This window comes from Drosophila tropicalis, unplaced genomic scaffold (assembly GCF_018151085.1).
Source record: "Drosophila tropicalis isolate 14030-0801.00 unplaced genomic scaffold, ASM1815108v1 contig_158, whole genome shotgun sequence".
Lineage (NCBI taxonomy): Eukaryota > Metazoa > Arthropoda > Insecta > Diptera > Drosophilidae > Drosophila > Drosophila tropicalis.
In genome coordinates this window covers 4,777,896-4,794,831 of record NW_027172602.1, presented here as the reverse complement: position 1 = coordinate 4,794,831, position 16,936 = coordinate 4,777,896, and the positions used below count along the sequence as shown (strand labels likewise).

The 16,936-nt window shown below is 38.7% G+C and overlaps 2 protein-coding genes across 2 annotated transcripts in view; one reads left to right on the top strand and one right to left on the bottom strand.

Annotated features, from left to right (window-relative positions):
• Positions 1–12,664, top strand: part of LOC137586757 (uncharacterized) — a 37,513-nt gene extending 24,849 nt beyond the window's left edge. The window contains exons 4-7 of the mRNA XM_068302905.1: positions 9,342–9,433; positions 9,561–9,686; positions 10,265–10,606; positions 10,676–12,664. Coding sequence (XP_068159006.1) covers positions 9,342–9,433; positions 9,561–9,686; positions 10,265–10,606; positions 10,676–12,329 — 2,214 coding nt within the window. The 3' untranslated portion in view covers positions 12,330–12,664. The remainder of the gene's footprint in view (positions 1–9,341; positions 9,434–9,560; positions 9,687–10,264; positions 10,607–10,675) is intronic.
• A 2,798-nt stretch (positions 12,665–15,462) lies between these two features.
• LOC137583857 (uncharacterized) lies at positions 15,463–16,159 on the bottom strand. Its single transcript, XM_068299011.1, has 2 exons — positions 15,953–16,159; positions 15,463–15,885 (listed from the first exon to the last, which is right to left on the bottom strand). Exons 1-2 carry the CDS (start codon positions 16,157–16,159, stop codon positions 15,463–15,465), a joined length of 630 nt encoding a protein of 209 aa, XP_068155112.1.
• Between the last annotated feature and the right edge of the window lie 777 nt (positions 16,160–16,936).

Sequence of the window (16,936 nt, the reverse complement as noted above, 5' to 3'; positions counted from 1 at the left end):
AAAAAGAAATGTTTGTCTCGTTGCCCCACAATGTTGCCACTCTCATTGTTTGCCACTCGCCATTGTTGTTATGCACATGAGCATAAAATATTAATACCATCAAAAAAAAAAAAACAAAGAGAAAAAAACACACACACACACACAGACAAGGGCAACAACAAAAATGAAATTGCCAAAAAAAAAAAAATACAAATAATCAAAATAAATACAAACAAAATAAAGAAAATTCAAATAAGCTTCAAGTTCAATTCGCCATAGAATCCTTATTGCTATGCGAGAAGTTTCACATTGATTAAATGTTCAAGCGATTTCCAGCACACTCTCTCTCTCTCTCTCTCTTTGTCTCTTTGCTTGAAAAGTGACAAAGTTTTGCTTAAATTATGCATCTAACGCTGTAAATCAATTATCAATAGGAAACTATTAAAACATTGATTGAATTGGTTCTATTTTTACTAACAAAAAGCAGGCACCAAATGCCAGGCTTTTCACTAAATATATATTTATACATAAATATCTTACTATCTTCATATCCAGAATGTGATAAGACTCTGTACCAGCCTGAAACTAGCTCTGCCTTAAAGTAGGCAATGCTTTTTGATATGAAATGAAATGTATCATGTTCAGTAGGATTTTAAAAGACATGATCATTTTATTATATTATTTCAATATTTCCTTTAAAATAAAGCAAAGTTTTCGTACAAAGTTCACACACTGTTAGACATAAATAAGAAAAAATAATTTCTTTGTGTGTGGGGGGAGGGGTCAAAAACAACATTGTTATTAATTTTTTCTTTTATTTTTGCGAAACTTTTCTAAAATGTCGAGTTGTGCATTAAAAATGTATAACGAATATAATAGAGGCTGTGTGTGTGTGTGAAGGAGGCGTGTCATATGTGTGTGTGTGTGCACTTTACGACTTTAATTATGTAAGTACATAATTGTGTTATTATCGTAAGCTTACCAAGCGCAACACATCCCCAGGTCCGTGTCCACAATGGCGCCCTGCGCGTCTGAATTTGGGTCCGTGTTGGCATCCGTGTCCGTGTCTGGGCCCTAGTGCAGGACATGGTTGTCTTCCTGCTCCTGCATACATACATATGTATGTACATATATGTATGTATGTATGAGTGCCATGGCACGACCTCGTCTGCTGCTGTTGCTGGACCGCTTGGCAAGCATTTTACGGCCATTAAGTCCGGCAGTGTCTTTTGTTTAGCTTTTTGTTTTTTGCGACCCCCTCGTTTTTTTTTTTTCTGCGTTGTATTTGCTTCTTCAGTTTTGTGATTTTGGGTCTCCTTCGTTGGTCGTTGGGTCATTTGGCTGGTCCTAACCTTTGGGGTCTTTATTTACATTATAATCTCGGCTGGGCTCCGCTTTGGCTTTGTCTTTGCCTTTGTCTGCTTTTTATTGTTTTCTTATTATTTAAATTACAAAAATTACGAAATGCGCATTGCTTTTTAATTATTTATCCATTGCGTAACGAAAAAAAAAGAAGAAATTGTAACGAGACGACAACTGGAATATTGTAGGCACAATATTTCCATATTGCATGACGATTATAGAGTCGTTTTTATTTACTTTTAATTAGTGCGTGAAGTACACAAACACACACACACAGTCACATGTATGCCTTAGTGTGTATTATGTCTAGTCTTTTGATTTGCATTTGCTTATTTTCATAAGTCATGATTCATACATGGAAGAGGCTTCTCATTGAGTTGAAACAGGTGACCAAAGACAATGTTTTAGTGTGGTTAAACACAATTTTGCTTTAGGCCAAATAAAGCTTTGTTTAACTGAAATTGCCCAGAAGAACAAGCCTTTCTCTGGCACTTGTTGCATTCCTCAGACTTAGGTGGGCATTCTTATAACCCAAAAGTATCAGTAGTCATATCCCTTAATTCCTTAACAGGGCCAGCCAGCAGGCTTATCGTTCTGCTGAGACATTAGTAATGGATCGTAATAGAAAAGTTTCGTTTAAATTGAAATTAAAAGGAGATTCAAAATTTCACCTTACTATGTATTCCGTTCCAATTCATAATACATACACATTTTGCATTATTTATGAGTTTTTCCATTTACTTTCGATTCGTCTATATAATGAGCTTTAGTCAGTTAACCAGAAAAATAAAGTCAACCCATTGACTGGGACTACCAAACAGCTACCAAACAAATGATTTACAACAATAAGCTGCTTACGATACTATTTATATGTACATACGAAGTGAGGTAGGTAGATTGGTAGATTGGTTGGTAGCTTGGCGGTAAGGTGGGTAACCAAAGCTCAAACCATTGAGTCTCAAAAGTGAAAACAAAAACCCCATTCGAACCCAACTTAACCTTCAATATTCAACTTCAACATCAACCGCATTTGGGGGCCAGGACTTTTGTGAAATCTTTGGCTTTAAAATGCGGCACTTGGCAAGCATCGAATCGAATGTATATCTTTATTTGAATGTATGTCTTAACAAGACACGCCCACACACACAGACACTCAGCGTGCCCAAGGCACACGCACACACAGACACACAAGAATATCGCATAAATATTATAACGAAATTTGAGTTGCCATTTTATGTGCTCCTGCTAACAAAAATTTTCACAATCGCGAAGGATGTCCAAAAAGTTGGGCAAAGAACTTAAAATGAAATTCATAGGAATTGAAAGGAACAGAAACTCCGTCACGGCTAAGTCAAGATATCAAACAATGATATATTTGGCCTTTTACACCTTCTAGGTTTCTAGCCGAATATGTATATATTCTGTTTGATATTAAAAACTAAATGAACCACCCTCGCCCGTACACTTTTTGTGCTCCATTATAACGTATTGTTGCTCCTTTCGCTCTCGTTTCCTGAATTTCTATATGTACGTCGTACGAGTACGTTGTTATTTTACAATATGTAAAACGTTTACCCGGAATTTGGCAATGCGTGAAACCAAAGGAAATGGTGATGGCAAACAATGGAGAGCTTTACCTTTTAGTATTTAAAATGGTTCAATGTCACAAAAAAAAAAAAAAAAAAACATCGAACACGTAAAAGAAAACTTCATTTTAGTCTGTAGACTTCGCGATGTGAACGTGGCAATGGATGGCAATGATGTGAGAGGAAAGAAGGTAATAAAATTTGATTGCTCTACAAACGGGGCGATTCTATTACCCGTAAAATCAATGAAGTTTGCTGCCATTTAAGCATTTCTCCACCCATCGACACGCAATTTGCCAGCAGCAACAGCTAAAGAGCATTAAAACTTTTATTTACCCCAAAAGTTCCCCTGAAAAGGAGAGAAAAACAAAAGCAAAAATGCCGAATAAATTTGGACTAAAACCCTATGAATTTTGCTCTTGTCTCTATCTATAAATGTCATACAAACATTTACTAGGTATATTCTATTTTTATCTAGAAAGCACAATCTGTTGTGAAATAAATTTACGTTTTGCTATTAATAAGCTCCAACAATCTCATTTGCACACACACACACAGAGGCACAGAGACATCAGACAAGACAAGGAACTAACTCAAATGAAAACATTTGAAATTTGCATACTCTTAGCCATGCCTGTTACTTAAAACTCTTTTAGTTACTTTTGAACAATTGAATGAAAATTGATTTTATTTCGACTTGGCAACAGCTTCATCTGCCACCCATAACGTATACGCAGAGTGTGCCAGGAAACAAATAAATAAGAAAGTGTAGTAAACTGAACTACATTTGAGTTAACTGTAAGTCAAATCTATTCCGTTTTTTCTCAGAGGATGATTGGTCATGGTGGATAAAGATAGACAGCAAAGGAAAGTAAGCAGATTCATTTCAATTCAATTTCTAACCTATTGATTTTTCTATCATTCCGTTTCAATGTAACTTACAATACATAGTGTACTTACTAGTCGTTATCTTTTGCTCATTTTATTCTTGATGGTAGATAGTTTTGACCATATGAGATGCGCTGGGAAATATTTCATCATTTGAGTTATTTTTTTTGCTGCTGTCCTGGCAGTTGAGAAAGTTTCTAGCATAAATTGTATGATAAAATTATTCCCCTCATCCCACTTAAGAAAAAAAGGAGAAAGATCGAGTTTACATTTGGTGCACACACAGACACACACACACACACACACACAGGGACACTCACACACTCACGGAATGTTGATGTTGACTATGTCATCTCTTAACTAAATGATGGTTGCCATGCCATCATTCATTTCTATTCCCTCCACTCGCTCACACCCATTTTTATTCCCATTCCTATTCGTATTCCCATTCAACATTTTCTTTTCTTGTCTTTTGTGTGTGAGTTTTTTTTTATTTCTTTCTTTTTTTATGAATGCAATCAACCTAGAATCAGACAACGAGCAACCATTCCATTCCAACTAATTTGTTTTGACTCTAAGGCAATTTGCATTGCTCCTTTTGTACAGGTAAATAGCAAGTTAATAAGCTAACAATGTTCCCTCTGGAACATGAATGTAGATTGTGCACCCACCCAGACACTCACACACCCACATACCCACACAAACACATATGTCAGCGTTATGGTTGGTCTTTTCGCCAACACACAAAATAATGCTTTGACGGGATAAAAATGCCAAGACAATTCTTTCTAAACCGAAACCCCATTACCTCATCTCATATATAAACGTAGCACTGTTAGCCCTCTGCTTCTAGTCAAATGAGACGCGGTGTAACCAGATAAATGACTCCTGTATCTTTAGGGGTTTTACAAGTTCCAAAGTTTTTACATCTTTTAGTCTCTGTCTAAAGTCTGAAGTGAAGCAGTCACCTGTAAACCGAATGCCTTCAAGTGGCTTCAAATACATTTGATTAGTTCGAAAAATGTATTTCGGCTGCTCGTTACACATAGAATTAAGTCCATTATAATTTTTACAATGGCCTAAAGGAACATGATCGTAATGATTCATAAATATATATAGATATTAGAGAGGTAGAACCATTTTGTATTCGCACTTATTGTATACAAGATTTTAAAACATTATGTCGCACGTGTCGTATGAGTAATCTAAGTCTAGAGACATAAAAAATTTGTAAAATCAATTTATTCTTCTTATTAACTATTTGTTCATTCCAAATGACTAAACATGGCTTAATACTCCGATGTTTAAGACAGATTCTTGTACGATTCTCATCTTGACTTTGCTGATAAAACTAAAGAACAAAAGGACTTGTAAAAAGGAATCTCAGACACATTTTAGTCATGGCCAATTATGATTTCCTGTTATATTTTTAAGTGGTTTTCTTGTTGTCTTCTTTTTCAGTCACTTTTGGATCGTATGAATAGGGTTTTTGTTGTCTTCCAACTCCTTTATCTAATACTGTTAATTATGTTATTGGTTGCTCAATATAATGATGATGACTTGAATGATGGTGGATGATTGGAAAGTAGATTTTGAAGAACTGTTTGATTACCGGTTTAAACGGAAGTCGCATTTATATGTATGTAATTTATGTGCCTTTTCTTTTCGGTTCCTTTTTTTTTCTCTTTTACTTTGAGTAAAACGAGACAAATAAATGCGCAAAGGGAAAAGCCGAAAAGTTGTTTAGCAAGTTTCCTTCTTTCCGCCTCCAGGATGGGTTATCTTTGTGCGTGTGTGCGTGGTTGGGATGGGTTAAAAGTTTACTCAGTTTTCCTTTTTTTTTTCCTTTTTTCTTTTATTTTTTTTTTTTTTTTGGTTTGTTAAAGTTGAATTGATAGTTAAGCTTGAGCATTTAGCTAAGACCAAATCAAGATCCAAATCTCAATTGCTGATCCTTTTAAAGAACAGCGACTTGGACCAGACCCGAATTCTACACGGTTTGTTGGTTTTGGTTATTTTTTTTCCCTTCCACTTTGTAAATTATTATTAAGTGCTTTCCTTTTCAAGTTTTATGCTTTAGCTACAATTCGTCAAAGTCAAAATTACGACACTGAAAAGGATAATAATATTTTTGGCTCTCCATAACTCAAACTCGCTCAGCTAGTAGACTCATCATTTTTCCACCCACAATTTTGGTGGCAAGCTACCATGGGTTATTGTCTCTGTGTCCTGCAGGCAGGAAATAAATTGTTATTAATGTGTTTGCCTTGAGGCAGTCCGTCTCACTTTCTCCGTCTCTTATTCTTGCTCACTCTCTCGCTTATTGGCAGTCAATAATTTATTTGAAACGCGCGCTAAATTGTAAATATCGTTTCCTTTTTTGTGCCACGCCCATCAAACAGCAAAATAAAAGTATAACGCCAGCATTATTTAATGTCCTGGCCACTTGTTGAAGGGCATCATCCTTGTTCCTATGTTCCCAATCCCAATCCCAACCCCATTCACATCCGCATCCGCATCCGTTCGTGGCACTCGCATCCTCATCATCCACATCCTCATCATTCGTATAAACTGTTTATGAGCCGTCTTCAAATTGATTTGTGCTCAGCATGAAAGCGAATCAATCGCATTAACTGGAAAGCAAACGAACTTTGTCATTTCCTTTCTTAGGTAAGAAAAAATCATAACTTGGGTCAAGTGAAAAACATATAATAAAAAGGAAAACCCATGAAAGAAATAGATGGAAAGCGCCGAATTCCAAGATGCCATAAAGCTTGAAAATCACGGAGAAAAACGGAAACAATGATAATGATGAAGCTAATGTTAATGATGATGATGATTATGACGAAAAGAAAAGAAATCATAAAGAGTCAAAGTTGAAATATGCTAACCAAAATATTTCAAACATTATGTGAAATAAATTTATTTTAATTAGAAAATGTCTTTAGACACACACACACACATACTTCGTACAAATGCGATGAAAGAAAGGCAAATAACTGAGAGATAGATGCCCCCAAGACTCGTTAAATTGTGTGCAGCATCTCCCATCCCGTCCCCTCATCATCGTCATCATCAACTACTACTACTACCACTACCCATTGGCATCATCATCATCTTCATCTTTATTGTCATACCCATCCTTGCCATTCGCCACTTGTCTTTGTAGGCGTCGCGGTTGGCCACAGAGTTTCGTTTCCATTCCTTTGCTTTTCCACCTCCCCTCGTGCCTGCCGCCAACAACCATCCAATCTAATAAAATCACTGGCGCTGGGCTTCCTCGTTAAACGTCTTGGGCTCGCGTTGTTGTTGTCTTTTATATTTGCATTTGGGCAAAAAGAATTCAAAACAGATTTCTTGGCCAGATTGTAGCAAGCGCTAACAGTTCATTACCCAAATGACTGCGGCGGGGTACTACTCCTCCAAGCTCACTCTACTCCCCTCACCACCCACTCCATACACACAACAACATTCCATAAACCAGACCAGGAACAGGGACAGAGCGTTTCGAGTCCCACAGTAAGAAGGCAACAAAAAAACAAAAAATTATACAAAAAAGGTTTCATTACAAATTTCAGGCAGTGAAAAACTTTGCCACATCAGATTTTTCATTTTATATATGTACATATATATACATGTAGTATATATGCATACATATATATATATATATATATTATGTATATAGTTTATACTTGAAGCTTAAGCAATTTTATTTAAAAGTTCGTCCCAAGTTTTTGCCCGCTGCTGCTGTTGCTATCGAGGGAGCTAAAAACTTTTTAATAGTTATTCATACAAAATCATTTACGAGAACTCTTTCCTTATGCCAGTGAGTTGGCAGTTTTCTACTTAGCCACCCCCCTGCCCCTCCCCGTCACGAGGCGCGCACACACACACACACACACACACACAACTTAATAAAAAAGTGGCAAGCTGCTAAGCGAAAAAATTTTGTTGCACGAAATCATCCTGGCCCCCTACCCCACCCCCCTCGATCAGGTGTGATGAGCAATCTAGTGGAATAAATTTGATGGCCTCTACTTGAAGAGCATCTAACCCAGAGTCAGGTGCAATTCGATAATCGTTTTAACATTAATCTCAATTAGGATGCAAAATGTAATCAAGTGATTTGTTTAGTGATTGAATTTGATCTCCCTGTCTTCGTGGATTGAATCAACAGCCATCTCTAACCAGTGCACTGGATGGAACGGTGGGTTATTATACCAAAAGTTTCAGTTTAATGACAAGATAACTTTAAACACTACCATCCATAAATTCATTTCCGGCTTTTGTTTAATTTCCTTGGTAGCATCGAAAAAGTTTTCGCTACGCGCGAATTCATATGTAATTACAATTATGCGAAACATCGCGGCAAAGTAATCTCCCACCTTGTGGGTTGGAGTTCGCTTGTGTGGGGCTGGGGGCATGAAGATGGAAGTGAGCAAACAATACAATTAAGAGGGTGTATGGCGAGGGGATGGCATGACATCTGCCATTGCCATTGCCATTGCCAAAAGAGATGGTGATCTGGGAAAGGTAAAGGCAACGGGGAAGGGGAAGGGGAACAACGCCAGGAACAAGGACATAAACGCGAGAAAGCGAAGGAGAAATATTGAAACAGTGTGAAAAATTACAAATTAAAGCACCGACTTGTAAATACTCTTATGCTTCAAAACTTAGGATTCTGTGAATCTTTGAAACTGCAAACGATTTCAACACTTTTAATACTAAAAAAAAAAAAAAGGTAATCTTTAAGTCATTGAACAGAAAACTTTGATCTCTACAGTCTCACTGTAGGCATAGATCTTAAGAAATGGTCAATACAAAATGTCCCATATAAAATGATAGATTCTAAAGGCACCACTACAATCAAAAGTGGTGATTTTCCATGCGTTGACCTTGTTTCTGTGTACATTGCAAAAGTTGTTATACCCATGCGATACCTTTTAAAGATATTTTGCACGGCAAAAAGGTACGCACATCATGGGAATGGCATAGGGGAGAAAGAGGACAGGTTTTCTTCTTCCTTTTTTTTTTCAGTGGAAAGTGTGTAAGAGATGTAGAAGGTCTCCACCCCGGGGCCAAAATGGAACTTTTCGTTTGTGCTCCTTGGCGTAAAAGTTCATTCAATTAATGTTTTTGTGTATGGCAATCGATATTGTTGGTACCCACGTACGTACTTGTCCATACATTCATCTATCCATATATAGTTACATACATATGTATGTATGTATGTATGTATGTACATGCCACATTCCAAACCAATATATGACTTATAGCTTATAATATGTCAAAGAAAGACACGTTGGCACGCCAAGTTTATGTTGCGTGGCAAGACTATGGGACAGGGGCTGTGCACTGAGGTGGGAGGTAGGCAAGGCAATGGCAATTCCTTCAGCTGGCCTTTTTTGGTTTTTTTTTTTTTATTGTTCGTTCTTACTTGTAATTATAAAATCAATTTGAGCGAAACTTTCAATCAATTCGACTTGGAAAGTCTTTAATTTGATACAATTTATATTCTATTTGCAGGACTATATGCCCCAATTGGCTGGCATTGGCCTATGCGTGGTCAACTTGATGGATGACATGCATGAATACACTCGAGGATTGTTTCTGCTCATGTAAGTTCACTTCGAAACGGCCTCTTTGATGACCCAGTCCCTCCTAAACTTTCCACTCTTCTTCATGCTCATTTTAAATGACAATGTGTGTGTGTGTGTGTGTGCATTAAATTTTGCCTATTCTTAGGTATTGTGGACCAGCCATATTGCTATCGTATCTATACATACGCACATCCCAAGAACTACGCCCTCCGGAAGGACCATTCGCTGTAATGATGTACGAGCATCGTGCGGATTTGCGTATGCGACAAAGGTGAGAGAAAAAAACAAGCAAACAAAACATCAACGAGTACTGCATGATAAAATGCATCCATAGGGAATTCTTTGCCTCAAGTTAAGAGAATCAATTTAAACGGCATAGACCTATCTACTAGTGGAGCTAAAGTTATGATCACATTCTGTAAAAATTATGATCTTAAATTTACTATTTTACTCCATCTTTGGATTTTGCTAGAACAACAAAGGCAAAAGTAGGTAAATTAAAATATGGTTGATAGAATTTGTAGTTATAAGTTGCAAAGTTAATTGCTTAACGAGTTGATAGCCCTATTTGCTCTACACAGACAATTTGTGAAAACTTGGCCATAGAGAATCAGAATTGTGTCTGCTAAACCGTGACCTATTACCCCCGACCCATGAGCCACTGTATTGCTAATGAGCTCAATCCCAACGATGAACACCCCCGAACCCCACAACCAGCCATCCCCAGCGCAATGGCAGTTTAATGAGTTTGATTTCTCGCTTAACTTTTTGACTCTTTTACACACTTTTTGCTTTTGCCTTTGCTTATGCTTTTGGTTTGGTTTTGTTTGTTGTTGTTTTGCTTGGCAGGAATTCATCGAGCGCATCGACAGAGCCACGTACCACCCTCAGTGGCGGAGGCGTGGCCGGCTTGAGCAATGGAGGAGGGACAAGTTCTCGTTCCTATGACCTATACAGTGCCGAATTGGATGTTCATCGGGAGAAGCGAAAGCAACGTAATTTTGGAAGCATGGCCGCCACCCAAGTGGTTTGCCTCTGTCCATTAATGATCCTGCGTTTCGCTCGTCTATCACTGGAGGAGACCTATGAGAATCAGAAGCATTTCGATTTGACCTATTTGATGTTTGTCTGGGTGGCATTTCTACCCACAGTTATATTTCCATGCATTTATGCATCCCAGATTCTGCCCAGGTGATAATGCTTTGAATCAAAATTATCATTATGTATTTCGCTTCGAATCGATTTGCGTTTCCATTTCAGAGATGAACAAGAGCGTCTTCGTGGATATTTCCGTTTGTCCTCGAAACGCAAGCAGAAAAACCAACGACGCAGCGATGCTGGTACGGCTAGTTCGCGTGAGGATTCCATTGAGAAGGATGAGCCCACAAATACCACTAGTTTGCCATCGGAGAATCAGAAGCCAGGCGGTGGTAAGATCAGTGTGGCCGCTCCGCTCTCCCATGATCGTGGTGGCTACGGGCATGGTGGGCATAATGCGGGCAATGATCGTTATAGTGGTGCTCCCTATCGACAAGGACAAGCAGGATCAACTGGCCCTGTGACTGCCACCGGAACTATTGGCAAGGAACGTGATAGAGAACGAGATAGGCAACGTGGTAGGGGAACAGCCGATGGAACTGGTGTTAACAATCTGGGCAAGGATATGCGAAATAAGAAGCATGATGTGAAAATCAATATCATCTCGGATGGTACGTCACATGGCGGACATGGTGGGCACAGCAGCGGGCATGGTGCGCTCCGCAGCAAGCCCTGTCCGAGCAGTAGTAGCAACAACAGCAGCCGCAGTAAGCCCAACAATGCACCAACCGGTCAGCGTGAGAGACACAGGGAGAGTATCAGCAATTCGGTGTCACAGATTACGGCCTCCACGTATTGCAATGGGAACAGTGGACAGCATTTGGATGATAGCAGCACCAGCTATTGCGGTGATGGGGAAGAGAGCTCCGTGCTAAGTGGCATGCCGCCTCAGCGTTGGCCCGCCTCCAGCTTGAGGCACAAGGATGTTTCGTTTAGCGAGTGCAGTAGCACCTTTTCTTCAAGCACTCTGGAAAGGGATTTGGAAATTATTGATCTGCTAGAACGGGAACGAAGTATGGATATACAGGAGATGTTGCAACGCGAAAGGGAGGCCGAAAAGGTGCGACCAGTTGGTCGACAATTACCTGACATTGAGAAATTATACGCACAACGTTCCCCCAAACCGAAACGTGAATCAGTCTATGGCTATGATAAGGGCTCACTGGCCTTGGTTATGCCCGGCAGTGATCCCTTGAGCATGTCCAGCGGCAGTAGCAGCCAGCCCAGTACCGAGTACAGTATGTGCTCAAGTCTTAGCCAAACGGGCGGTGGGTCGCAAGACAGAACCATGGTGACCGCAACTGTTGGAGCCGAAGATGAGGAGGAAGTACCCACAGATTTCTATGACAATTACACGCCGGGTGGAAGTCAAAATTTGCCACCACAAGTTGCTGCTGCCGCTGCTGCCACACAAGTCCAGGGTGGCGCCGCTGCCACTGCTGCTGCAGCTGCTCCGCCCGCCTATCAGTATCAGTACACAAGACGCTTAAGCCGCAAAAGTTCCGGCTCCAGTTCACATCATCAGATGGGTGGGGGGGCCATGTCATCGCGATCATCGAAAAGGGATAGCTTCAATTCATTGAGCGGTACGGATTTGATAGCTGGAGCCTTCTGTGAACTGGATCCCACACAGCCACTCAATAAAATGGCCGTCATTGAGGGCCGCATGCGACGAAGTAGTCCAAGAAACTCTAGCTTCAGCTCTGGCTCTGCCCGCAGTTCCATGAAGTCATCGTCACGGGACTATGGCCATGGCTCGACGCATTCAGCTCATCCGGAATTGGATTTTAGGGAGAATATATTTGCCGAGCTATAAAAAGCTCCAAAAAAGAGCTCTAAGACGACGAAACGAAAAGCTTTAGATTACAAATTTGTTAAAAAATAAACAAAAAGGAGAAAAATCTCCGCCAAAACTTTTCTACTTGCGAAAAACTAAAGAAAAATGAAAGGAAATTTCTATATATACATATGTATAAATAAATGTTTTTTTTTTTTTTTGTTTGCATTGTTAACACTTGCAAAAGTTTGGTGAGAATAAAACCAGATGTTGAAAATGTTATCAAAATATATATTCACACTTACATACATACATACATACATATATGAATGTGTGTGTGTGTGTGTGTCTATACAATTGTCCCTATACATATATATATATATATATTTGCATAAATATGCATAAATATATATATAATACAATGAAAAAATATTTTTGAATATCAGTTGCTCAGTAAATTTAACTAATTAAATTACTCTGCATATTTTATGAAATATTCTTCAACCTGAGAATAAAAAAAAACCAAGAAAAAAAACACAAAACAACACAAAAAATTAAATGAAAAAAAAAAAACAAACAAACAAAAGTTTTTTAAATGTGCCAAGCTTAACAAAACAAAACGGAAAAAATATTAACAAAACAAAACGAAATTTAAACCTAGGCTATGAAATAAAACTTAAATAATATTCAACAAAAACATAAATAACTTAATTAATTAATTAAACTTAATTAATGTTACAACAACAAAATGTTTTGTGCATTGTGTTTTGAACTTGTTGTGCATAAATAAATAAATGTTTTTGAAATGTTTATCACTTACACAAAACTATACATATATATATATATGTTTATATATATATATTATTAATTATACCCATAATCGAAATCAAATCAAAACAAAACCAGCAGTAACAATTTATTAATGTTATAGAGATAACTTGGATGACCCGATCTGATCTCATGATGATAGATAAATTGAATCAACTAATAGACATACCTACGAGTATTTATTGAATGAATGGCCAAATGGCCATAATCCATTTTTAGCAATTCTTTTGAGCCCCAAGAATTGTGAACCTTTCCTTCCCCTCCTCTCGCCCAAAACAACTAAACAAATTATACATCCAAATACATACTTAATTAAATATATATATATATGTACATGTACTTGACTATTGTTCTGTCTGTACATACATAAATATACAAAAATGTGTATATTTAAAAAAAAAAAAAAAGTTGCATATTTGTTTTTCGTAATGTAAAGAGAAGAAACTAATAAATAAAGAAAAAAACAAAATATATTACTTTTGTGTTTGTGCAAACTTATATATATATGGTTTTTTAATAGATAATGGTACAGTAGAATTCTGGGATGTGTAGTTATAGTAGTAGTAGAAGTAGAAGTCCAGTAGTAGTAATTCCTCGTATCTATAGTAGTAGTGCAGTAGTAGAAATCCCTCGTAGTTTTAGTAGTAGTCCCTCGTAGTTGTAGCAGCTGTTAACAGACCTTTTTAACAGTGCGACGATAACAGCTTCTTAGAGATGGGTCACATACATAACACCCCTTAACACCTAGATGGGTTAAAGAATTCCGGGGTTGTCTTTTCTGACTCGATCTGCGAGGAGTCACTGGAGCTGGGGACAATGGTGCCGGTTCAGACAATTTAGGACAGTCGGGTATATCATCAGATATCGAGACTGCATCTTCAGCAGGTAGTTCGATTGATTCCGTGTCTTGAGTACATTCGACAGGAGGAACCCGATGGCGAAGTTGGTCGAAATGACGTTTAATAATACGGCGATCATGTAAACGAACGTTGTATGAAATGGGGCCTGTTTGGTCCACAATTTCGCCTTTTATCCACTTCGGACCGAGGGCGTAGTTACGGACCCAAACCGGAGCACCAATAGAAAACTGCTTTTCAGTTGTTGGGTCGCAGACCTTTCCGTATGTTATTTCCTTGGGTTGAATTTTGTCGAAATGTGACTTAAGCTCTCGATTACATAGTAGTTCTGCAGGGGTACGATTTGTCGTGGAGTGAGGGGTAGTATGTTGGCTAAAAAGATACCGCGCCAGTGCTAGATCTATGTTAAGATTTCTGTCAAACTTTTTCAGGTAATTCTTGGTACTTTGTACCATGCGCTCGGCTTGCCCATTTGTGGCAGGATGAAATGGAGCCGACCAAATGTGTCGAATCACGTTGTTTTTCATAAAGATCCTGAATTCTTCAGACGTGAATGCAGTGCCATTATCTGACACTATTTCGTCCGGTAATCCGTGCCTTGCAAACAGCTGTCTCAAGAATTTTATGGCAGCAGCAGATGATGTAGATTTCACAACAGAGACTTCAAGCCATTTCGAAAATGAATCCACGACTAGTAAGAAGGTATTCCCATTAAAGGGGCCAGCGAAATCTATATGAAGGCGTGACCAAGGTTGTCTGGCAGATTCCCAATGATGTGTAGTTGTATGAGGCTGTTCGTTTCGGTTTTGCTGACAGAGATTGCAACGTTTCACAAGTAGCTCTATTTCAGCATCAATATTAGGCCACCAAATGTAGCTTCGAGCCATGGCTTTCATTTTTACAATCCCCGGGTGTGAAACATGCAACGCTTGAAGTAAGGCCGGTCTAGATGGTTCGGGAATCACAGCCCGGTTGCCCCATACAAGAATTTTTTTTGTTTGCTGAAAGCTCCTGTCGGCGAGAAAAATACGAGTAGAGCTGATCTGAACGATCAACTTTTCCATTGGGCCATCCCCTTAACACCCAGTTCAGAACCTTTGATAAATGCGCGTCCTTCTTCGTCTGTAATGCTAGAGATTGGGCGCTGACAAGTGGTGTTCCGGCCCATTCAATCATTAACACTTCTTCTGTAGTGTTGCCTTCGCCTTGTTGTGGTAATGGGCATCGGCTTAAGAAGTCGGCGTTGCCCATTTTTGATCCAGGTCTGTGAAACCACCATTTTATGTGAGTTAAGCAAATGAAAAGCAAAATTAAACACTTTTTATTTGATTTGAAGGCACAGTGGGTCAAAGCAGAGCTGACTCCACTGGATGTCACTAATCTAATTATCTAAAGCTTGGCCAACTACAGACAATAAGACTACAACCTTGATTTTGACGTTTTCGAAAACTTATCTTTTATTTAAGTACATGGATAAAATGTCAAGCTTAAGCAGTCTCAGGAGGGTGGGTAACATCAAGATCTTCATTTAGCGCTTCCCGATTGATTTCTTTCAAGGATTTAATCACCTCCTTATAATCGTATTGAACGACAATCTCATAGGTGAATAGTTGTTGAGCCCGTTCGCCCCATGAGTAGTAGATCAGGGGTGGGCGATTGCCTGGCATGATTAAGTACTCGCGATACAATAGTTGCATATCAACGAAACCGTCCTCAATGAGACTACGCATTCCGGGGCCAAAATATCTGTCATTGCCATCGACATCAACACCCATAACACTGAGGGTATTGAACAGGTCAATGTCCTCGACTTTCTCACCACGCAGAAACAGATAGGTGAGAACATATTTCAATAGAATGCGTCCGGGACGCTTTTCTGGATGCACTTCATCGACTTCTTCCATTGGTTCCTTGGCGTATGTCACAAAACGTGAGATCCAAAAAAGATTTCGGAGCTCTTATGGCCTTCAGGATGACACCAAAACGATTCTTCAGCACACGTGTCAGCGATGGTAAGCCCAAATAGAACTTGCGGGCTCCTCCAGCCAGATTCTTTAATACGATGGACCGAATGGGTCGACCATTCATCGAATGCCTTAGGATGTACCTGATCAAACGGTATTGACTGCTCTTAACATCCATGGCTGGCATTATGCTCGATAGGAAACCAGAAACACTCGCCATTGTCCAAGCAATAAAGAATAGCAAAACAAAATTTAAACAGAATAGGAAAAAAAATTGAAGAAACACAAAACTTTTAATATTATTATCAGAGCTAAAAGCGAGGAGACTAGATTGCTTTCCAACACTTAAAAAAAAGAGAAAAAGCGATAAATGCACGTGCATATGTACATATATCGATTGCTTCGATTGAAATCTTATGACAGGTATACATATGTACATATGTATCAGGGTTTTCTGCGACACTTAAAAAAAAAAATATCAAAGAAGTTAAGTTGGGCTATGCCGAAGTTTATATACCCTTGTATTCAAAATGTATTTTTACATTTTGAAATTTCTTTCCCTGCAACTCAATTCATCGATATACAAAACAAAACAATTTTACTCTTCCCTCATTCCCTAAGCAAAGCAACGCACGCATACACATACAGTTCATGTAGCGTTGCGTCTGTGTGTGTAAGCACGTGCTCTGTTGATGACGTATGACGTAGTAGACAGCAAGCAGCACTGACGGCAGAGCTGGGAGCAGAGCAGAGATTATTATATTGACTGTAACTTGTGTTATATTTATCCGATCCGATTCAAATTGGGATCTGGGGTTTTATATCTTATATTATCACATATGTAAATTTCATAGCGATGCTCCAATTTTTATGAAAATGTTTGTTCTGGAGCTATATGATAAAGTCCGATCCTGATAATTCTCATACTTGATCAGCGCCAGATAATAAAAAGCACAAAATTCAGCCCGATATCTCTTAAGGTGCCTGAGTAAAACGC